At 43.4% G+C, this 24,196-nt stretch overlaps 1 protein-coding gene across 1 annotated transcript; it reads left to right on the top strand.

The window, feature by feature from the left end:
* The first annotated feature begins 5,516 nt into the window (after window positions 1–5,516).
* On the top strand, window positions 5,517–23,461 carry LOC123653926 (helicase domino). Its single transcript, XM_045589902.1, has 16 exons — window positions 5,517–5,573; window positions 9,165–9,355; window positions 10,292–10,479; window positions 10,582–10,799; window positions 11,446–11,586; window positions 11,967–13,225; window positions 13,342–13,525; window positions 13,730–13,866; window positions 14,374–15,054; window positions 16,013–16,242; window positions 16,318–16,799; window positions 16,945–17,202; window positions 20,385–20,582; window positions 21,991–22,029; window positions 22,111–23,130; window positions 23,216–23,461. The coding sequence occupies exons 1-16, from the start codon at window positions 5,517–5,519 to the stop codon at window positions 23,459–23,461; spliced, it is 5,529 nt and encodes a 1,842-aa protein (XP_045445858.1).
* The last annotated feature ends 735 nt before the right edge of the window (window positions 23,462–24,196 follow it).

A 24,196-nucleotide genomic window follows, 5' to 3' on the forward strand; every position in this document is an offset into this window, starting at 1 on the left:
GCACACCGACCCCAGCACTTTTGTACTGAAACATATAATTGTGTTATATTGAAACTAAACATACACTTACCACTTTATTTTAATAATATAATAATATACACAAATAGAAAAAGTACTGTCATCGTTATTGCTTCATCGAGAGAAGGCTCAGACACACGAAATGTTTTTCACAAGAAAACATTATATTAATAAAAATATAAAAAAGTATTGTACCTAAACAAATGTGTTTTAGTACGCTAAGCTAAGAATCTAATTTAATTTGAAAAATTCTTCTAAGGAACGAAACACCTCAGTAATAAAAGATCACCCTCGGACGAAAAAAGCAGGGAAGAACCACAAAATAATAAGTCAACTAAGGTCTACTTCAAACTGATATTGTATAAAGTTTAATGTCAATAAAAAATATATTGGTTTAAAAACAACTACATTGTCCTTATCAACAAAAATGTTGTGATAGGAATAATAAAAGGTACATTTTTAATTATATATCGATGTAAAATTATAATTAAAAGTTTAAATTACCTGAGGCTTGAACGAGAGCTTTCCCAAGAGTACTGTTTTCAAAACTTATTACTCTTTTACTGAATACATATCTATTGAGAAAGAATATCTTTAAATGATGACTTTAATTAGGTTAGCTTATTTAATTTGAAATAACTTTCAGTTTTACAACTATTGATAGCGTACAAGTATGGGACATGTACATTTCAAGTATGTCATATTTACATTTGACTTATCAAGCAAGGCTCGGTGCCAACTCAAATGCTAATCACATGTTATTTATTTAATAATTCAGAATAAATTAGCAAACATAAATAACAATAACACTGTTACACTTACTGGAACACACAGACGGTTTACATTAATATTCAGTCAGTGTTGTATTAGAATCAGTAACTACTCTTGAAAAAAAAACATTAACTCTGGCACAATTTATTTCAAACATCAATCTTTATTTCTTATCGCATACTACGTTCAACAATAAAAAGTTATGAAAGTACAGTTTAGCAAACATAAACTACGATTGACTGTAATATGCTTATGTGGTTGTAGTAATAAAAGCCGGTCATAGAGTATATTCAAACTAATGTAAGATTAATTTGGAAAATTCTTAACACTATATAAAATACGATGATTCTGTATTATTAAGAACTAGACATAATCAATAAATAGATAGAATTTCCTTACCTACATTAAAATGTGCTGTAATTTTTAAGTACAATTTGTTTTTCTTGCCAACACATCTCTTTACCGAAAAAATTAGAACATATATGTGAACTTTTTAATAAAACTACCAAATCTACTGAATATTGTATAATATTAAATAAATCCTGTTACTAATTTTCGTGGTAGCTGTGAAAGTTCTATTATAAGCGTATAATTGCAATCTTTATAAAGTTAATTCAACATTAACGTCTATAAAACCTAATTTTAGCTTTAATTATTCCAATCTCAATCAAACGTCAATAATCTGTTGTCATTTCTTTTAATGTCAAAATATGAATTTTACCCACGGTCTTATACACAGGTCGGGCAACTACAGTGGTGGGGGTACGTTGGCTTACTGTTTAATGGTTTACAACTTTACAGCTTAGACTGTTTAGTTTACCTTCACAGCCGCCAGGGGCATGACCACGAAGTATAGATAAAAGAAGTCCGAACGTAAGATTGAACGAATGATTTCAATTTCGGGGACAGAATTTTTGCCGGTAGAGCGGGTATTTTTCAAGAAGCACTTGTTGGCTTTGAAAACACGGGCCGAAAACGGACAGCCGCGTCTTTGGTTCCTGCGGTCACCAACCCGCCTGCCCAGAATGATGACTATGGGCAAAACATACACGTTCACGCCATTTTTGGTGCGAACTTGTGGAGGCCTACGTCCAACAGTGGCCTGGCTTATGTGAGTGACTTGTTTAAATCTTTACGTGGGAAGTTTTGCTGCTATTCACAGCTCTGGAAAAAAATATTTGAGGAGAAAATGCCTCCGCATTATTAAAAAATTAATAAAAAAATTTTTTTGTTAATTCATTCTTATGCTCATCACAGCCAACAGTAATAGCATCGGTACGTCCTAAATTCTAGCGCAGCCAGTGACATAAAAAAGAACTAAGATCTAAGTTTATTATTGAGTACATGAATACTATAGAAAAGCCTATACTCCTCGGACTCCTTGTACATATACTTCGTGGGCATGACAATCACTGGGTGTGCTAGGCAACGAAGACGAAATAGCATTATGTCTCTTTTAAAACATAAATGCTTCACACGTCACGCATTTATGTTTTATAATTGTGTTTACCAGCAAACGAAAAAAAAAAACGAATTCAGTTGCATTGACATTACTTGTATTACTTATGTACAACGTAGGTAGACGAAAAAATAGTCAAGTAAATACGTTTTCTCAAAAATTACTCCAAAAGTTGTAATCAGATCTCGATGACTTTTAAATGTGACCACATGATAAACATCGGCTTTCGATTAAATTAAAAATCATCAAAATTGGTACACCCAGTAAAAAGTTATGAGGATTTTCGAGGGTTTCCCTCGATTTCTCTGGAATCCCATCACCTATTTATGCTTTCCTACAAAATGGGTATCAAATGAAAGGACTTGCTCAGAATACCATACTCAGAAATCTGTAAAGCGATAACTAAAAATTAAAAATAAATTTAAAAAATTAAACTAACTTTATTATTTTTCTTTTTATCGCATTTAAATAGAAGAAAGATTTTTAAGATTTCCTTTTATCTTTCAATTTGTTTAAAAAAATAAAATAATGTCTCTTAAACAGAACTCTCAGTAATGTCTGGCGTGAACTTGGGGAGGCTTATGTCCAACAGTGGACTGTAATAGACTGAACTGAACTGAACTGAAACAGAACTTCATTTGTTACTATAACTAAGAAATACAAATGAGTATTATAATTTTTAACTGAAGTAGGGCAAGGCTGGAAATTTGCTGCTCAAAATATGAAGCAGCCCAACTGGGGAAGTATATACCTTAAAAAATTGTGTGGTCCTGTTGGGGAGTAAGGTAACCAGAGCTCCAGGAGAGGATTGCGGATAGGGTTGGCAACGCAACATATAACATATAATATATGTAAACAAAGTGCGTGACACTTCATTTAAGTAGTTATTAATATAATTTGTAGTTGTTCTTTGATGGACATTTGATCTGCGAATTGGTTGCTATGGAGCTGTTTTTTTCATATTAAACGATTGTAAGAATTATATTGTAATTGTAAATATTTAAATAATAGTTATTATTAAGAACTGGTGAAGCAATAGCTTTAAATGTTGTTTTATAATGTTTTATTTTATATCTTGTATATTTTGAACAGTAAAACAATAATTGTGTTGTCAAACGGATTAAATGAAAGGTTAAACCAAACGTTGGTTAATAAAATTCGTTGCAAGACTAATGAAAAGAAGGGCGAAATTGCTTGGACAACTATTGCTCACGAATGCACAGAAAAATATAACGAAACTGAACATGGTGTAACAAGGTTCTCTCCAAAATATTTATTGGAGGGAAAAAAATTTGACGTTCTACCAGATGAACTGAAAAAAAATACAACACATAATTGTCTTTTGCAAGACCGAAAAATTGCCTTAGAAAATAGTATAAAATCACACAATTATAATAAAAAAAGATTTGATAAAAACAGAAAACATCACGAACTAAAAGTAGGAGATTATGTATACGTTGAAAACGGAAACCAATTAAACCGGAAAAAACTTGATGAATTGAGAATAGGACCTTATGAAATTGTAGACAAAATATCCAATTCAATTTATAAAGTAGACACAGGTCACAAAAAGGCAGAATCAAACCTCTTCCATATTACAAAACTAATTCCAGTAGTAAAGTATGACACTAAAACTTTGTAATTTAGAAAAAAAAAGTGGGGGGGGGAGATGTAAACAAAGTGCGTGACACTTCATTTAAGTAGTTATTAATATAATTTGTAGTTGTTCTTTGATGGACATTTGATCTGCGAATTGGTTGCTATGGAGCTGTTTTTTTCATATTAAACGATTGTAAGAATTATATTGTAATTGTAAATATTTAAATAATAGTTATTATTAAGAACTGGTGAAGCAATAGCTTTAAATGTTGTTTCTCTTTTCAGGTTAGTTTGTAAATAATTTAATAGTAAATAATATTTTGTAAAATTAGTTTATATGTTACAATAAAAAAACTTCTCTTTTCAGAGCAACACAATTATTGTTTTACTGTTCAAAATATACAAGATATAAAATAAAACATTATATATATAACAGGGAATCATATTTTCGATACGAGATTAATTAAATTATGAAGATGTGATATCTGTGTTTAATAGCAACGACGATACCCTACATGAAATTGATACTAAATTGTAATAATTAACATTGTATTGTAATATTTTAAGAAAGTAACAATTTAGTTAAGTGCCGATTATTTTCAGTAGAATTTATTTTTTGAATGGCTAGTACTTAATAACATCATATTTAACATAATTTGATTAAGTACTAATATATAACTTGCAGTGATAGTTCAATTGTACTTTTAAACCAATTTTAGTAAACAAATATTTAGTTGATCAGGTACTTCACTGCGTGCGTAGGAATATTACGTACTTGAGTCTGAGTCTTTTGCTTAGAATACTGGTCAAACACATTATTTAGACTCCACTTTTATCCAAAATTATTGGAAGCTATTGTAGTTGCACGACCTGTGTATAAGACTATGCTCTTAGTTATGGTTTGATCTTTAGAGACAAAATGGAGACAAATATTTTTGACAACTGGTAGCACCACTAAACTGTGAGTGGAATGAACATTTAAAATAATTTAATAAACACAACTTTTTTTTTTTAGTTAAATGATATAGTACGTAATATATTTATGATTTTAGTCAATTTTGTTATACAGCCTTATTTTATAAAAACTTTTTTTTGGCCTTAGGTAGGTAGGGTTTGAGCTACTGACATTTTATTTTTTAGAGTGGCAACCCTCTAATTGAACGAGATAAAACATTTCAATAGAAAAATTAAAATAAAGTTGCATTTAAGAGTATTTTGTGTAAATATTACCCTAATCCAATAACAGTGTTTATAAAATTTCATGCCATATAATAATTTCGTGGTGATATCTAATGCTTAAGGAAACTCGTGTGGATTAAAAATCTCATCTTTGCAAACATCAATCGTTTCTTCAATATGGCTGCCGCCGGACTGCGTTTGTCACAGAGATCTGTTTATAGCGGCTTATACAGAGTTTACAGAAATTTCGTTAATGCAGCTTATTCGACTATTTGTAATGTTTAATTTATCAAAGCCGTTGCTTACAATAATTACCATAACCCCTTTGAAAAGACTGAAAATTTATATATGTATATATATATAAATATATATATCAAAACAAGGAATTAGCGTCTGAAATTTAGTGAAGTGCTATAAAAAAATTGTGTTGATTTTGTATCTACATTAAGTAATTAAATTTGTAATCGTGAGTGGCTAGCGATGTCGCAACATGAGCGGACGAAATGAGTCCGCCGTATCCCTCGGAACACCAACAGTACCACTAATGGTAAATATACCTAAATTTTTTGTTTATTTAATCTAAAATTGTGCTAGACAGATTAGATAGCCCTAAAAAGAAGGTAAGTATGAACAACTTTAGTGAAAACAAAAAAAAATTAAAATAAAGAAGGTACGGGGTTTCTGTAAAATAAATGGATTAGAATCTAACCGGAGTAATGTAAATGTGGTTATGTTGATTGCGTTTTAATACACAATTCACAGTTAACTAATTACTCACAATATTGACACTAAGAAAATTTACTCATTTAGTGTTTTATTTTTTTGTGTGTTGATAAGTTTGATGTGTTAGAAGTTTATGTTTTAGTGATTATTTCATATTTGTGACTTCTTGTAAGGATTATCACAAACTCAGTCAGTCATGTAGACATAATTAGTGAACAAGTTCATTGTGTTTATGTTAATACAGAATTTGTGCAAATCCAATCAGCTGACAGGGAGCTTTGACTAATAGTGTAGTCTTGATTCTAAATAAATACAATTATATACTATATTGACTTCAAAATGAGTGGCAGTGTGTTTTAAATAGTCATAAACTTACAATATAAACAATTTTTTTATTAATCTATATAAATAAAAATGAATGTTGCTAAGCGCATAACTCGCGAATGGCCCGACCAATTCGGCTAATTTATTTTTTTGTATGTTCCTTAAGACCCAGGGAATGTTTTTATAGTAAAAAAAATAAATAAATAAATTTTTACTATTAACTTATGACAGAACGAAGTCTAGCCGGGCAGCTAGTATGTAATATCATCATTCATCATCATCATTTCAGCCTATCACAATCCACTGCTGGACATAGGCCTCCATAAGTTTGTGCCAAAAATGGCGTGAACTTGTGTGTCTTGCCCATAGTCACCACGCTGGGCAGGCGGGTTGGTGACTGCAGGCTGGCTTTGTCGCACCGAAGATGCTGCCCGTCTTCGGCCTGTGTATTTCAGAGCCAGCAGTAGTTGGATGGTTATCCTGCCTTTAGTCGGCTTTTTAAGTGCCAAGGTGGTAATGAAACTGTGTATCCCTTAGTCACCTCTTCCAACATCCATGGAAAGAGACGGGGTTGCTGTATTCTTACTGCCGTAGCCACTGTATTATAAGTGTTTATAATTTGATGACAATCAAGGTTTTTAAGTAAGAAACAAAAAAAGTTTATTTAGATGCATGTATTTGGTACTAGTCTTTTTAGTTAACTATATGGCTACTAAAATCTAATTGTTATTTTTTCTCTAAAATACATATTAAATATTTACATATTTACACACATACACACTACATACATATTACATTTTATATGTAATTTATGAGTATTTATTTTAATTTAATGTATATTTTAAGGTTCTATTAATGTTTTATGTGTAAACAACATTGATAATTACGCTGCTGCACCTATCTCTTCTATGCATATTTTACTCCGTCTAAAGGTTGTCTGCAAGAGATCCTTACTTAACAAAAAGACTGCCTTTGTACATTTTGTGTTACTTTGTGCATTCATAAAATACGTGAGATGTTTAAGGGGGGAGGGAGTCGAGTCAAATCTCATCTAATCTTAGGTTAGAGAGAGGGGGGTCAAATATCATGCAATTTTTTTTCTGATTGAAACGAAAAAAAAAAAATTATACTATTTTGCTCCACTTAATCCAGATTGTACATGCTTAAAATTTAATCTTAAGCGTAATTGTAATACGATTAAGATCATTCACTAATTCGTTCGAAAGAAAATAATTTCAATAACAATCCAATGTGTTTACGTAAGAAACCTACATTTTGAAAAATCTCACGTGAGATTGGGGGTTGGGGGAGGGGGTTGAATAAAATCTCACATCTGAGGGGGGGGGGGGGGGGCAGAAAATTAAAAAAAAAAACACGTAATTTATGGACGTCCCCTTACAACCTATATGCTTAAATGACTGTTCAATGTATATCTTTTTAACCGACTTCCAAAAAAGGAGGAGGTTCTCAATTCGACTATTTTTATTTTATTTTTTTTATGTATGTTACATCAGAACTTTTGACTGGGTGGAGCGATTTCGACAAATTTTCTTTTAATCGAAAGGTGGTGTGTGCCAATTGGTCCCATTTAAATTTATTTGAGATCTAACAACTACTTTTCGAGCTATGTACTAATAATGCGTTTTTACTTGACTATTTTTTCGTCGACCTACGTTGTATTATACCACATAACTTTCTACTGGATGTACCGATTTTGATAATTCTTTTTTTGTTAGAAAGGACATATCCCAAGTTTAGTACCATGATAAGGAAATCAGGATCTGATGATGGGATCCCAGAGAAATCGAGGGAACTTCTTGAAAATCCGCAATAACTTTTTACTGGGTGTACCGATTTTAATAATTTTTAATTTAATCGAAAGCTGATGTTTGTCATGTGGTCACATATAAATTTTATTGAGATCTGATAACTACTTTTTGAGTAATCTTTGATAACGCGTCGTTACTTGAGTATTTTTTCGTAGATCTACGTTGTATTACTCGTCGATGTAATTGAAGTCGCTTTTTTTTTTCGTTTGCGAGCAAACACAATTATGTAACAAAGTATTATATTCTATTCTACTTAAAATTTAGGCTGATATAACAAACACTGGTAAAATTTATTGAAACAGCCTCAGCCTGTAGCATATTCCACCGCTGGGCATAGGTCTTATTTTCTATTTAGGAAAATGATTGGGAGTTTAATACATCACACTGTTCCACTACAGGTTGGCTACCCAAATATTATGTGTGACGAAATTGCTCGCCAAGCATATGACTACAAAAAATAAATAGACTTTTCACTCAACGGCCCCCAGTAGGTTTTTATCCTGTGTCGGGGGTCTGGAAACACGCTAAACACAAACAAATGGCCAGACCAGACCACGACAACCCGCGACCGTAAGCGCAACAACCAGTGCTGTGACCGCTACGCCATCGCGTCATCATAGGATCATATCTTTAAGGCTAACTCATTTTTTGTGGTAATCAAGTTTCTTCAAATTAAATCATTATTTGTGAATGTGGTTTTATAGGCATTATATAGATCTGCATTCAAATACTTTACTCATTGCAATTTTTTTTTTTAAGCAAAATTGTCCTTGACATCATTTGATTTCAATAAATATTTTAGAAGTTATCATAGTTTTAAAATAACATTGCTACGATTAAAGATCACAAAAATATTAAAAATGATTTTATTGCATTAGTATTAGCTAGGCGTATCAATCGTTACGAATGAATAATAGTTTATTAAAAAAAAATTGTAAGAATAAACTTTGTCTTTTAAAAGCATTTAATTTGGGCGCAAAAATTAGGAGATAGTGTAAAATCAAATGAAACGAGGCTCGTCCGAGTTATGTTTGTTTTAAAAATATTTTGTACGTTTTTCCCTCAAATTAACGCGGGTGGTACCGGGGCACGGCTAGTCTCCACGGGCAACGGCAACTTTAAGTATACTTAAAGACTATCTGCGAAACACCTTGACATACTCCGCCTTGGAGTCCTTAGAGTGTATGTCTTGATGTGTTGTATTTACTGATATTTGTATACGTACATATAAGTGGGTTTGAAATAAAACATTGAACTTGCAGGGTGTGGAACGCGGAAGTGGCGGAGGCGGGAGCGGTGCGGGGGATGAGACGTACAACGGAGTGGCGGCGACCGAGCGCGGCGACGAGCCGCCCTGCAAGAGGATGAAGTTGCTCGCTGCCGACGACGTGGCCGCGCTGCGGAAGCGAGTGCTCGAGTACAAGCTGCTTCGGTTGAAGAACCTGCGGGAGAGGTGAATATTAAATTCCATAACTTTTATTTTGTGTTTTTAATGTTATTGTTTTTTTTTTTTGTTATCTGTGTTATTATTAGTTAGTTTTTTTACTTGTTGTTTGTATTTAATTGAATTGTCTGTGGTAATTCTATAGACAATCGGGCGTCGATTTATGGGGTTTTGGGGGGAGGGGGGAGAGTTGGTTTAGAGGTTAGAATTGTGTTATTTAGACCTATTACAATACCTTAGAGCTCCGCGTTTGACCGCACCTTAGCTCCGGCGCTGCGCGAAGTGCACTCATGCTCCGTTCTGCAACTTTCACACGTTATTTTCGAATAGGAGTACGTAAAAACTATCTCGACTGCAAGATCAACAAACGATACGAACTGAAGTTTAACGACTAACAAATAGACAATTTCAAACAAAATGGCGCGTCACTTAGCGTTTCGTTCAAAAACAATTTAAGCACAAATATATTATTTTTGCCTAAATACCTGTATGTAAATTAATAACACAGTAACAATTATTAAAAATATCCATGGTTAAAGTTTTGAAGTTAGAATAACGCTTGGCTCCGGCGCTGCGGGAAGTGCAGCTCTTCCGCCCTTGCGTACGAAAGCGCGTGAACGAATGCGTAGAGGAGCGGCTGAGCTGGAGCCTCCGCTGCGGAACGGAGCGTTTATAGATGTGTGTAAAAGATTATCTTCGATTTATGTGACTAATGTGTCATTCCTTCTATTAGTCTTTTTTTTTATGTCACTAGGTCGGCAATCAAGCGTACGGCTCACCTGATGGTAAGCGATTACCGTAGCTTATAGACGCCTACAACACCAGAAGCATCGCAAGCGCGCTGCCGAACCAATCCCCAATCCCCCCCTCCCCCCAGGAGTCTATATGCTTTCATACTTCTTTTCGAAAATCGCATCGCCATTTTAGCGCCTCTGTCGGTTACAGGTTTACGGAGCAATTGAGCGAGCTGTACTTCCTGCAGGCGGGGGGCAACATGATGGACTACGCAGCGTGGCGAAAGAGACCTCCCGCCCCTCAGCTGGTGGCCTTCCTAGAGGCGAGGCGGCCGCCCCCCGCCGCGCCGCCGCCGCCCGAGCCGCCCCCTGCGCCCGCGACCGCGCCCGCCCCCGCCCCGCCACCGCCCTGCACCGCTGTCGTCACGGTTTCGTCTATGCAGGCGGCGTCCGTCGCCGCTGTAGTAGTGGGCGCGACGACGACCACCGCCTCTACGCCCGCCGCCGACGAAATGGTCGAGAAAGCCAAACAAGAGGCGTACGTCGCGGCTCGTGTGGCGGAGCTGGCGCGCGCGGGGCTCTGGACCGAGCGGCGGCTCCCGCGCGTCCTCGAACCTCCTCGTCCAAAGACACACTGGGACTACCTTCTCGAAGAAATGGCTTGGTTGGCTCAGGATTTTGCACACGAACGAAAATGGAAAAAACAAGCTGCCAAAAAAGTAATATATTTTTATGTTTACAGAATAGGTTATTAGTTATGAGAAATTCGAAACAAATCTATAAAAATAAATGAAATTGGAGTGTCTGTTTGTATATGATATATATGGTGGTACATATTCCAAAATAACATTTTTTACAATTTTTGTCTGTCGGTTTGTTTGTTCCGGCTAATCTCTGAAACGGCTGGACCGATTTTGACTTTTACTGGTAGATAGCTGATGTAATAAGGAGTAACTTAAACTACTTTTATTTTAGAAATTTATTTATTTGGACCAAATTAAAAGTGCTTACAAAGTTGGATAAAAATTGGTTCAGTAATTTTGGACTTGGACACGAAACGAAATTTTTATATATATAGATGTATGTATTTAGTAAGTAAACCCATGTAACCCCTTAGCAGTCAGCAATAAATGCTTGCTGATAACTAAAAAGTACAGTCAAGTTGTTACTTATTATAATGCACCCTTACCGCCTTATCAGTACACCCTTTGCTGATATCATGTGTAAGGTATTACTTTCGTTACTTACACAAGTGTCAGCATCATATTGCATGTTAATATTTTGTTAATGTTTTAGTTTTAGTTATTTTAGCATTTGTAGGATAGTATTTATAAAGAAGCTTTATAATTGTATTTATATTTTCAGTGTGCCCGTGCGGTTCAAAAATATTTTCAAGACAAAGCTGCAGCGGCTCAGAAAGCTGAAAAAGCTCAAGAATTGCAATTAAAAAAAATTGCCGCCTTTGCGGCAAAGGAAATTAGGATGTTTTGGTCAAACGTCGAAAAGGTAAAAGTTTTATCTATTTTTTGGGTTCTGAACCCAAAGGGTAAAAACGGGACCCTATTACTAAGACTTCGCTGTCTGTCCGTCTGTCCGCCCGTCCATCCATCCGTCCGTCCGTCCGTCCGTCCGATTTAGGGAGCTCTCATACAACAAAATTGGTTTTTTGCCGCTTTTTGCCCGATATTAAAATTAACACCAGGTAAACGCTTAAAATATTCACTAACTAGTTAGTTACTAGTTACACTAAAGTGTACGGAACCCTTCGCGCGCGAGTTCGACTCGCACTTAGCCGGTTTTTATTTATTATCGTAAAGAAAAATGTTTCTCACTATCGTCTTGTATCTGTTTGTTTGATTATTATAACATTAAAATACATTTCGTAGCTGGTGGAATGGAAGCGAGTGCGGCGAGTCGAAAGAGCGCGCAAGGAGGCGCTGGACGAGCAACTGAGCTACATCGTGGACCGCACGGAGCGCTACTCGCGCCAGCTCGCCGCCAACCTGGGCGCGCCGCCGGCCGCGCCCGACACGCCGCCCTCCGACGACGAGTTCCAGCCGCGCGGGGACTCCGACGACGACGAGGAGACCATCGCCGCCGCCGAGCGCGAGGCGGCCGACGACGGCGCCGACCACGGGGACGAGATCGAGGCGCTGCGGCGCGAGTCGCACCTCGACCTCGGCGACCTGCTGCCGCCCGGCTACCTGCCCGCGCACTCTCCGCCGCCCTCCGACTACGGGCCCGACGACGACTCCGCGGACGACGAGGACACCATCGCGGAGCAGGAGCGCAGCGAGCGCCCGGAGGACGCAGCCGCTGAACTGGCGGCTCTCAAGGACGAGGCCGATCTCGACATAGACGAACTCGTCAGTCGCTACGCGGGGGCCGCTCCACCGACGACGGAGGCGAGCGAGCCGTCCTCCGCGACGGACGTCGACACTGATGACGACGACGAAGGCGACGACGATTCGCAGTCCAGTAGCGCCGATTCGTCGGCGTCGGAGCAGCTCGAAGCGCTAATGGACACCGAGGAAAAGAGTACGACAGAGGCACAGGAGAAGGGGGGCGATGCGGACGGGGAGCAGCGGGTGGAAGCTGCCGCGTCGCTGGCGGCTACGTTGCAGCCGACGGGCACCACGCTGTCGGACACGGTGGTGGGCACGCCGGTGCCGCGCCTGCTGCGCCACGCGCTGCGCGAGTACCAGCACGTGGGGCTGCACTGGCTCGCCACCATGCACGCGCGCCGCCTCAACGGCATTCTAGCCGACGAGATGGGGCTCGGGAAGACCATCCAGACCATCGCGCTGTTGGCGCACCTGGCGCTCGAGCGCCACGACTGGGGCCCGCACCTCGTCGTCGCACCCACTTCCGTCGTGCTCAACTGGGAGATGGAGTTCAAAAAGTGGTGTCCGTCGTTCAAGATCCTCACCTACTATGGGACGATAAAGGAGCGAAAGTTGAAACGTGTCGGGTGGACAAAGGCTAACTCTTTTCATGTGTGCATAACATCTTACAAGCTTGTGGTTCAGGACCATCAAAGTTTTCGTAGAAAAAAGTGGAAATATTTAATTCTCGACGAGGCTCAAAATATAAAAAACTTCAAATCGCAGAGGTGGCAGATGTTACTGAATTTTCAGACAGAAAGGTAAAAAATTTAGGTAACTCTCTCGATTATATTTATATTAAATTTAAGTTTCGGTCGCAACACGACCGAAGCGTCGTCCGGTAGTCGTATAGATAGCGAGTGCGATGTGTGCGCAGGCGCCTGCTGCTGACGGGCACGCCGCTGCAGAACAGCCTGCTGGAGCTGTGGTCGCTGATGCACTTCCTCATGCCGGACGTGTTCGCGTCGCACACGGAGTTCCGCGAGTGGTTCGCGCCCGTGGCCGGCATCGCCGAGGGCTCGCACCGCTACAGCGACGCGCTCGTGCGCCGCCTGCACGAGGTACGCGCCCGCTGCTATCTGTACCCTTCTCGGTCAAGGGCATGTGCATGGCTGCAAATGCACTTCTCTGATGTATTTCGTCGAATGCTATTTTAACGCTATATATATATAAAAGTAAACTAAACTTCGAGATTATAAATATCGTGAATAACGTTACGTAGTTAACGATGCGAACGTTGATGTTGACGCTCGTCGTGGTCCCAGGTGCTGCGGCCGTTCCTGCTGCGGCGGCTGAAGGCGGACGTGGAGCGCCAGATGCCGCGCAAGTACGAGCACGTGCTGCTGTGTCGCTTGTCCAAGCGGCAGCGCTTCCTCTACGACGACTTCATGTCGCGAGCTAAGTGAGAATCGCCCGCTATTGTCTTGCAAGCTTAATTTTAATTTTTGAACTATTATGTTGAAGCCTTCTATTAACTACGAAAACATTAATATTTTATATCTTGTGTCATTGATTTCGTGCTTCAGCCAGCAATATCCCACAGCTGGGCATAGGCCTCTTTCCCCATGTAGGAGAAGAAACAGAACTTATACCGCCAATGCTGCTCCTATGCGGGTTAGCGGATATATTCCTTACTATGAGTAACAATCGCTATTAGGTGTACACGATGGGCATGGGACCGATGTCTTAACGTGCTCTCCGAGGCAACCAGTCTCCTGGAGAGACACACAAAGACTGCACAAACACCCAGATCACAGAAAACGTCTATAAGGCCAATACAAACGTTTGTCATGTGCGGGGATCGAATCTGCAACTACCAGCGCAACAGCCACAAACCAGTGCTTGCCAGTCCTTATATTATTTACTTATGAAATATTGTATTTATAAAATGATAATGTATCTTGTCTAGGACGAAAGAGAGTCTCGCGTCCGGCAATCTACTGAGCGTTATCAACGTGCTCATGCAGCTCCGCAAAGTTTGTAACCACCCGGACCTGTTCGAGCCGCGGCCGGTGGCGTCGCCGCTGCAGCTGCCCGCGCTGCGGTACCGCGTGCCCGCGCTCGCGCACGTCGCCGCCGTCGCCGAGCGCGCGGAGCTGGCCGCGCGCCTCGGGGGAGACCTCGCCACGCTCGAGGCGGCGGGCGCCGGCGCCTTCGCCGCGCACCGCGCGCGCCACCTGGCGCCGCCGCGCCGCCTCGTGGAGGAGCTGCCCGACGCGCCGCGCGCCGCGCCGCCGCGCCCGCCGCCCGCCGCGCTGCGCCTGCACCTGCGCCTCGTGCCGCGCACGCCGCCGTCGCTGCGCGTGCCGCCCGCCGCGCCGCCGGCGGCGCCGGGCGCCGTGTCCGCCCCGCCGCGCCCCGCGCCCCCCGCGCCGGCGCCGCCCGCCGCGCCCGCCCGGGGCGCCGCCGCGCGCCTCGAGACGCATCGCCGCAACTGTCTCCGACGCCTCGCCGCGGTCAACGAGCGTCGCTGCTGGCGGCTTCCCCTCTTCGGGGCGGACCTGCGAGCGGCCGTCAGTGCCGGGCCTCCCGTCGTACCTCCGCGCGACATGGCCGCTCTCCTAGACGAAATGCACGATATAATAGACAGGTTCGTTGAAAGAATTTCAATAAGTAGCAATTGCACTATGAGTATGATGTTTTAATCGGGCACTTGTATGGTATAATATTATTTTGTGTCTGTTGATTAATTTTACTTTATTTTTTCTCTTTCTGATTATGCTCTGGGGCAGCAACGATCAGTCAAACTACGGAGATCTTCAAATAAAACAACGTAGACTAATTTGAACTACGTTTAATGTCGCGGCTTACAATATTTTTTAATTTTATACAAGAGAGATGTTTGGAGCGTTTACGTTTAATTTCGAAATTATATTTTCTAGTCACCGTCTAAATGAATTTATACAAAAATAATTCGAATCGATCGCTTCAGCGCCACACAGTGGACAACGGTGGCAACCATTCAAAACTTCACGTGTAGCCCCACCATCTGCACACTAGATGGGGTTGCTTGCTAAGCCGCGACATGCTCTCATAGCAATTTATCTTTTCGGAGATTTAAATCTATTCACTTTTGTATATTAAAATATGTAGTACTGTGTGGCTATGGTACTAAAAAATATAGCCACCCCCTCTCTTCCCGTGGGTGTCGTAAGAGGCAACTAAGGGATAACACAGTTCCGCTATCACCTTGGAACTTAAAAAGCCGACCAGTGGCGGGATAACCATCCAACTGCTGGCTGCTGGCAGCAGCGTCTTAGGTGCGACCAAAGCCAGTACTGCGGCCACCAACCCGCCTGCCCAGCGTGGTGACTATGGACAAAGCACATAAGTTCACGTTATTTTTGGCGTAAACTTGTGGAGGCCTATGTCCAGCAGTGGACTGTATAGGCTGTAATGATGATGATGATGATTATTAAGATGTGTGAAAAGTGCAAGAAAAGAAGTTTTAAATTATAACTCATAAGTTTAATTTTAAAATCTGTAAAATTCGATGTCGTCAGAGAGGGTAAATAAAAGTGAAGATTAAATTAAATTTTGTATTTTAGATTCGTAATATGCTGGGCGTCGTGCCGCGCGGCGGCGCCGCAGCTGGAGAGCGGCGCGGGCGGGGGCGGGTGCGCGGGCGCGGAGGGCGCGCGCGCGTGGCGGCGGCGCGCGGCGGCGGCGGGCGCGGCGGCGCTGCCGCTGGCGCGCGCCGCGCTGGCGCTGCTGCACGCGCCCGCCGCGCGCCGCGCCGTGGCCTTCCCGCACCCGCGCCTGCTGCAGTACGACTGCGGTGGGTTCCGGCGCCTGTATCTTTGAACTGTAAGCGTTAGAGATCACAGTTTAACGACCGCCTGTCGATCCGTAGGTAAACTGCAAACGTTGGACGGGCTCCTGCGACGATTGAAGACGGGCGGACATCGCGTGTTAATATTCACGCAAATGACGCGAGTGCTAGACGTTCTGGAGGCTTTCCTGTCTATGCACGGCCACACGTACCTGCGGCTGGACGGCGCCACGCGCGTCGACCAGCGGCAGCCGCTCGTGGACCGATTCAACGGGGACCCGAGGATCTTCGCCTTCATACTGTCGACGAGGAGCGGAGGCGTCGGTCTCAATCTCACGGGAGCGGACTCGGTGGTGTTCTACGACTCGGACTGGAACCCCACCATGGACGCGCAGGCGCAAGACCGCTGTCACCGCATCGGACAGACGCGGGACGTGCACGTGTACAGGCTCGTCACCGCCGCCACAGTCGAAGAAAATATACTACGAAAAGCCGAACAGAAACGAACTCTCGGCCACCTAGCTATCGAGGACGGTCACTTCACTACCTCCTACTTGCGTGCCGTAAGTACGATACACTTTAATGTCATATATCGTTACAGTTTAGGTATTAACGAGCCCGACTATTCAGAGGAAAAACTACTTTATAAATAGACATCATTGTAAGTAATACAAAGTAACACGAAATTTTATTTTTACGATCTGTCAGGCGAATATCAAAGAGCTGTTCGGAGCGGAGGCGGAGGGCGCGAGCGGCGGCGACGCCGAGCCCGCGGAGGGCGGCGAGCTGGAGAGCGCGCTGGCGGCCGCCGAGGACGAGGCCGACGCCGCCGCCGCGCAGGCCGCGCGCGCCGAGGCGCAGGGCGAGCTGGCCGAGTTCGACGAGACGCTGCCGCTGGACGACGAGCGCGAGCGCGCCCCCGCCGCCGACCCCGACGCGCCCGAGCTCGCCGCGCTCATGAAGCAGGTTCGCGCACCGCTCTCACTTATCGTTCGCCCCAGCTACGCAGCCGATACGCACGCGTAGTGGTTTGATTTCGCTCCGAATTTATTCGTTGTTCTTTTGTTAAGTTAGACGTGTCTCTTATCAAAATGAGTAAAGAGAAAAGCTATCATAGTAGAGAACGCAGTGGCGTGCATAAAAATTTTAGACAGAGTAGACAGTTAAAAAAAAATAAACAGCCACTCTGCACTTACTTTCTCGCAGTTTTTTCCTAATTTATTTCAATTTTGTTGGGAATAGAGGCTTTTAGATAATTTCAAGAACAGATAAGTAAATTATTGGACACGTAAAACGCATTTATACTAAAGTCTGTTCAACGAGAAGAGATACCAAATGTAAACAAAGCCTATCATTTTTGGTAGCGACGACGGAACAAACAATATAGTCTATCCCTTTCTATCTTGTTTGTTTGCTATCTGCTGCACGTCTCTATGCACAGTATAACGTTATACGTACATTATTTGTGCTGCTAAATTAAAATATGCTTAAATTTAATATTTAAAATACGTGACATGAATTTAAAAAAAAAAAACATTAATTTATTATAATTAAATCTTGCATGAAAATCTACAGTAATTTATAAAACACAATTTTATCATAATTTTTTTTTTTCTAAAATAATATAAATTCATCAACCGGCATCTATATATTCGCGCGGGCAATTATCTTTTCAAAAATTCAAATGAATCTTTTGTCTCGGGTTATAAAAACGGCAGTACTGGTCGCCGCCGCGTCATTCATTTTTTGAATTTTGTTTCAAGAAAGTAGTTAACGCACATCACATTTTTTATTACGGTCTCTAATACGGTGTCGAATAATTATATATTTAGGCATCGTAACCGTAATCTCTAAAATTAGTGTGATCCTTGCTTAGCGTTGTCTCGATTAAACAAATATAATTATAGTGTTAGTGTTTATGCCCCCAAACTGGGGTTCGACATTTGGGTCACCAATTTGGACGTTTACATCCAACTCTTTCACCCAACAACGAGAGTGCTCTCCGCCGGGTTTTGAACTACCCGTTCCTGCCGCCCCCGGTCGATAGCTGAATCTTGCCACGCGACTCCCGGGATTATCACCTGCACGGCGAGACAGGAGAGTACCTGAGCTGGACTGCATTAGAGCTTGTGTGAATTGAGTGCTCGACCCCGCACATACATATTTTTTTTATCTACCTCACCGGGTTAATTAATATAATAAATTTTTTTAAATTCATGGTACCCTGGTTTTATTACGTTTAATAGACCAGGGGAACTGTGACAACAGGTCGAACGATATTTTAACTGGCCTTGAAAGCAATCGGACCGCGTACGGCCCTTTGATTTTGTATTATTTATTTTTATTTCATTTTGTGTCCTGAAGCGCTCGGGTGATTTTTATATTTCGATAATTATTATTTAATAAGTATCAAATCTTAAATACATAATTATATGTAATTCAGTAATAATCAAAATATAAATATATTTTACATTTTAAAAATTTGTTTAAGTAATAAAAAGGTTACAAAACCCTGCTTAGTTGATGACCTCACATTTGGTTTGTTTACATTTGGTATCTCCGCTCGTTGAACGCACTATACTTATAATGCAGGCATACAAATACACGTACAGCAACCAACTGATACTTATCAAACAAATCAGTTGCTGGATAGACTGTGACCTCATAAGGCCGGCACTCTGATAATTTCATTTGTGTCAAACGTAGGAAATCATTGATAACACTATTAATTAGTTACGAAATTGTATGCTTAATGAAAGTACATGTTTATTTATTAATAAATGAAAAATTATAACGTCATTGTTATTTATATATTAAATCGATATGCCTGAAGAATTTTTAATGTATCTGTAAAATCGAACGTGTTGAATTTGGATGCACTATTTACTTTCATCAAACACACATACATACATATTTCACAAGTAAACTTATTCATCACTAATATATTAATATTTTCTTTTTCACTAATAACAGGAACGCACAAACAAAAATACAAAGTGAATTGTCATAATATTACTTACTCTGTGGAATGATTCGGATAGCGGATGCGCATATGAGACCGTCTCAAAAATCATAATTATTCGTATTCCATATGACGTGCGACATTATAAAATTGTAAGATAATAATAAAATGTCCTGTCATTGCTAACATTTTGTTATCGATTGTAGGCAGAAGTTTTATAAAAGGCCCGTCGTAGATTCGCGCGAAGCGCTGATATCGCATATATGACAGCGGGTTTTTCAATTGAAGCGGATTTAAATTGAACTATGGTTCATGTCTTTTTCAAAAATATGTAATATTCATGTTTTATACATATATCATTTTTAATAACATGACAAGGTAGGCAGTGCCTTTCTGCCTTTATGGAATGCACGCTACGGGGAGAACGTGATATTATTTTAAAAGTTCTAAAGTTTTTCGAGAAAGATAAACTAAAAGGGTCGCCTACTATACCCGTTCAGCGTGCGGTAGATCCCGCTTGTGAGGCCACACGTATTCGAACTCTTCGAAACATTAAAAATGAAGACAAGAAGCTAAGAACCACTACACTTACACCCACACCCAGATACACCAAGCGCATCGCCTCTTTAATGGTTAAACTTTTAATTTTCGATATTATTTACTACTAGCTGTGCACCGCGGTTTCACCCTCGTTAATTTGAGGAAAGTAGTTGCCTATACCTTCATCACTATATCTATATATAATGATTGTCCCATAAAAATTCAGAATCTTCCTCGATAAATGGGCTATCTAACACCAAAAGAATTTTTCAAATCGGGCCAGTAGTTTCTGAGATTAGCGCGTTCAAACAAACAAACATACTCTTCAGCTTTATAATTACACTAAAATACAATTTATAATTTATATACAAAAATAAGACAAAACATTAAATATATTACAACTATTTATGGAACCTTCTTTTTTTTCAATCCTTCTGACCATCGACGCGTGACATCCTGAGGCTATCGACAATACTTGTGCACACGTGGAGTATAACGTAGACGTAAAATTTCTATCTTAGGAACAGACGACGCGTATGTTAAAGATTTATTTATTTGGCTTAAAGCGCCATCTCGTTACACAAAGCGATTAAATAGCGCGTAGGTTCCTTCCGAGACTGAAGTTTTCACACGCTAAATTTTTCAGTTGACGCCGGTGGAGAAGTACGCGATGCGACTCGTGGAGAACAGCGAGGCGGCCACGGAGGCGGAGCGCGCCGCGCTGGGCGAGATGCGGCGCCAGCTGCGCGAGTGGGAGCGGGCGCGCCGCGCGCTGCGGGACGAGCCGGGCGCCGGCGAGCCCGGGCCCGAGCTCACCTACAGCCGCGAGGACGCGCGCGCCGAGGTGCGTGCCCGCCGCCGCCGCCGCGCGCCGCCCCCGGCCGCCCCCGCCCCCGCGCCGCCGCCGCCGCCCTCGCCGCCGCCCTCGCCGCCCGCGCCCGCCGCGCCGCAGCCGCGCACGCGCTCGCGCGGCACGGTGCACATCAACCTGTGGACGCTGGACGAGGCGGCGGAGGGCGGCGCGCGGCGGCGCGCGCTGCGCAACGGCACGCTGGACTCGTGGCTCGCGGGCGCTCCCGACCGACAGAACAATAAATGATTTGACACTACACTTGCGTTTTATATTTCTGACGTTCGACGTTTTGGTGCCGCTCGATTTTCGTCCGTAAATGCTTGACCTCGCTCTCGGCTCGGTGTTCTCGCGAGATGCCACCAAAACGGCGACACCGCCCGCGAACGTCAGGGATGTAAGGCGTGCAAGCATTTACGGGCGAGGCCGAGCGACCGCCCGCCCGGTCTCCCGCCCCGCTCCCCGCCCCTCGCACGTTGTGTAGGACGACATAAACTGCCAGATATTAGTGATTTCAAGAAAATAGAATAAAAGTTACAAGTAGATTGTAACAAAAATAATAACTGGATATTATACAGAAGTATTTTTTAAATTATAGATTAATAGTTTTCAGCAATTGAGACATAATAGTGCATCTTACTACCACCAAAATATATAAAGTGCAACAATTAGAGCTATTTATCTTTGTTAACAGATCAAAAATTATCTATTCTAATACTAAATTTAAAGGAAAGAGATGGGAACTAATTTGTTTGGCAAACCCTAATTAAGATGTCAGGTCCTCCTCAAACTGATAAAAAAAGTTTCACAAGCTCGATCCAAAAGTAATTAAAATCGACTATATAAAGTACGCATAAAAATTAAAAAAAAATGTTGGTAGCTTGTATATTGATAAGTTCAACTTAAAAAATTATTAATATACAAAATTCTGAGAGGTACATCATTTGCTCACGTAACGTCGAAGAAAAAAATTTCAATAAAAAAAGTGTACAAATTGAAAGCTTACTATAAACAAAGAGGCACTTAGAGTTACCGTCCTTCAGAAATAATGTAGTTTTGGGATGGTGCATTAACTTCTATTTAGTAGTTCATTGAAAGATTGTACAGGTTGTGCTTCTCAAACTAAATGGCACATAATGATTTAAAACCGTAGAAACCTAAAAATTCATTCAGATAGACATTTAAGCATAAAACTAGTATTAAAAGTGAAAACAATATTTTTAAGAACGAATCTTTGATCGAATATTTATTAGTGTTTTTGTTTTGTAAATGTTAATGTTGTCAGTAAAAATAAGACCATTATAATATCTTTCGGGGTGAGTGCTCTGTTTACTATAAGGCGATGAATTGAATAGCCATAAACTACTATCCTAACTTTTTTTTTATTAAATGTTGTTTACAGATATGGGTTTGCGGGAACCACCCCACGGAGCAAATGCCGGTAAGCGAACCGTCCGAGAGCCTGACACGATGAGTTTTGAGTTTCGAAGATCGCAGATAATGAACGACCTCGTCGCCGCAGATCTGGTGCCCGCCCACGCCGCCGTCCAGCGACGGCGACGTGTACTGCGAGAGCTGGGCGCGCCCGCTGTACCGGCGCGGCGCCGCCGCCGACGCGCTGCTGCCGCCCGTGCGCTGGCGCGAGGCGCGCGCCCCGCGCTCCCCGCGCCGCGCGCGCCCGGCCCCGCGCGCCGCCCACGCGCCGCCCTCGTTGTTCGAGCGCGCCGGCGCCCGCCCGCGGCCGCGCGCGCGTCCTCCGCCCACCCCTGCACGCGAGCACGTCGCGCCGCCGCCCGACTGGGCGCCCTGCGAGGACGCCGCTCTGCGCCGTGCGTTACGCCTGCAGCGCCTGCCGCCCGAGCCGCCCGCCGCGCACGTGCCCAACTGGGACTGGCTGGCCGATCTCGTCAACGAGACGGCGCGCGCCTACCGCTCCCCGCGCGCCTGCCGGGATCGCCACGACGCGCTCGCCGACCCGGAGCGTGCGCGCCGCAAGCACCGCAAGCCGCCGCCGGCGCGCCGCCGCCCCGACGACGAAGCGCCGCGCCCGCCGCTGCAGCGCCTCGACGCCATGCGGGAAGCCGCCGAGCGCCGCCGCGCCGCGCCCAAGCGCCGCCTCGACGACGCCGCGCACCACAACCCCAAGCACGCGGCACTGCTCGCCGAGCACGGCGTCGACTACGACGCGCCGCCGACGCCCATGGAGGTTGCCGTGAGGCGCGCCGAGCGTATAGCGAAGGAGAAGATGAAGGCCGGCGCGGGAGTGGCGACCGCCGCCGGCGTGTCGCAGCCCGCGGCGACGGCGGCCCCGGCGCCCGCCGCGGCGCCGCAGCGCATCGTGGTGGCGGCGCACGGCGCGCAGGCGGCGCTGGCGGGCGCGCCGGGCGCCGGCAAGGCGGAGGCGGCGCGACGCGCGCGTGTGGCCGGCGAGGCGCCGCGCGCGGCCGCGCCGCCCGCCGCGCAGCTGCTGTACCGGCAGCAGTCGCTCGCCACACGACACCATCTCAAGATCTTGCATCACGCTTCACCGCCTCACTCGCAGGTACGACGTCTACGCAAAACGTAAGTGACCTCGTTCACGACGCGGTTGCGTCAGCGCAAACCTACACCGTTTTCGTCTGTGGCAGAGCGGGTCGCCGAGCTCGAGCGCGGTGTCGGAGGCGGGCGCGGCGCTGCGCACGCTGCAGTTGCAGCAGCTGGCCCTGCGGCGCGCCGGCCGGGCGCCCCCGCACGTCGTGCTGGCGCACCTGGCGCCGCCCACGCCGTCCGCGCCCTCCGCCCCTTCCGCCCCCGCCGCACCGAACACGCCCCCTGCGCCCCACACGTCCCCCGCGCCCCACACGCCGCAAGCGCCCGACAACACGCAACAATAAGATTAAAATAAAACTTGACCATTTTACTTGTTAGTTTTTATTATTATATTTGATCCTTTAGAATATTCCTCTGTCTGTAATATCCCACTGCTGGGCATAGCCTTCTTTCCCCATGTAGGGGAAGAATCAGAACTTAATCCACCATGCTGCTCTAATGCGGGCTTGCGGATATATTCCCTACTATGAGTAACGATCGCTATCAGGTGTACATGATAACAACTGGGACCGACGACTTAACGTGTTCTCTGAGGCACGGTGGGGAGACCCACAAGGTCAAACAAATAAAAACCAGAAAAAACATTTGTATATACACAAATCCGACCCGAGCGGGAATCGAACCCGCGACCGTCGGTGCTTAGGCGCCGCCGACAGCAGTGGCACACGCACCATTACACCAGAGCGGTCGTCACACTTTAGTATTTATGAGGATAACTTCTTTGAATCGACCTCAAAAAGAATTTGGAAACATGAGTCGATAATATGTTTGCTTGTAAACGAAAAAAAAAAAACTAATCACATCGACAAGTAATACAACGTAGGTAGCCGCAAAATAGTCAAGTAAATCCGCTTTATCAAATATTACTCAAAACGTACTCATCAGATTTCGATCAAATGTAAATGAAAATATAGACAATATCGGGCCGGGATGGGAACCCGGTCCTGCTAGACACGACGTCGTCGGGATTGTTCAGAGGTGAGCCGGACAGTCCCCATGGAGGAGAAGTCTGGCCTTTT

Source organism: Melitaea cinxia, chromosome 5, assembly GCF_905220565.1.
Source record: "Melitaea cinxia chromosome 5, ilMelCinx1.1, whole genome shotgun sequence".
Classification (NCBI taxonomy): domain Eukaryota; kingdom Metazoa; phylum Arthropoda; class Insecta; order Lepidoptera; family Nymphalidae; genus Melitaea; species Melitaea cinxia.

Excerpts from the sequence above, each read along its gene's own strand:
- LOC123653926 (XM_045589902.1), top strand. The coding sequence starts at position 5,517 with ATGAGCGGACGAAATGAGTCCGCCGTATCCCTCGGAACACCAACAGTA. Across the intron at positions 16,800-16,944 it reads CTACCTCCTACTTGCGTGCC|GCGAATATCAAAGAGCTGTT; the intron begins GTAAGTACGATA and ends ACGATCTGTCAG. Across the intron at positions 17,203-20,384 it reads TCGCCGCGCTCATGAAGCAG|TTGACGCCGGTGGAGAAGTA; the intron begins GTTCGCGCACCG and ends TAAATTTTTCAG.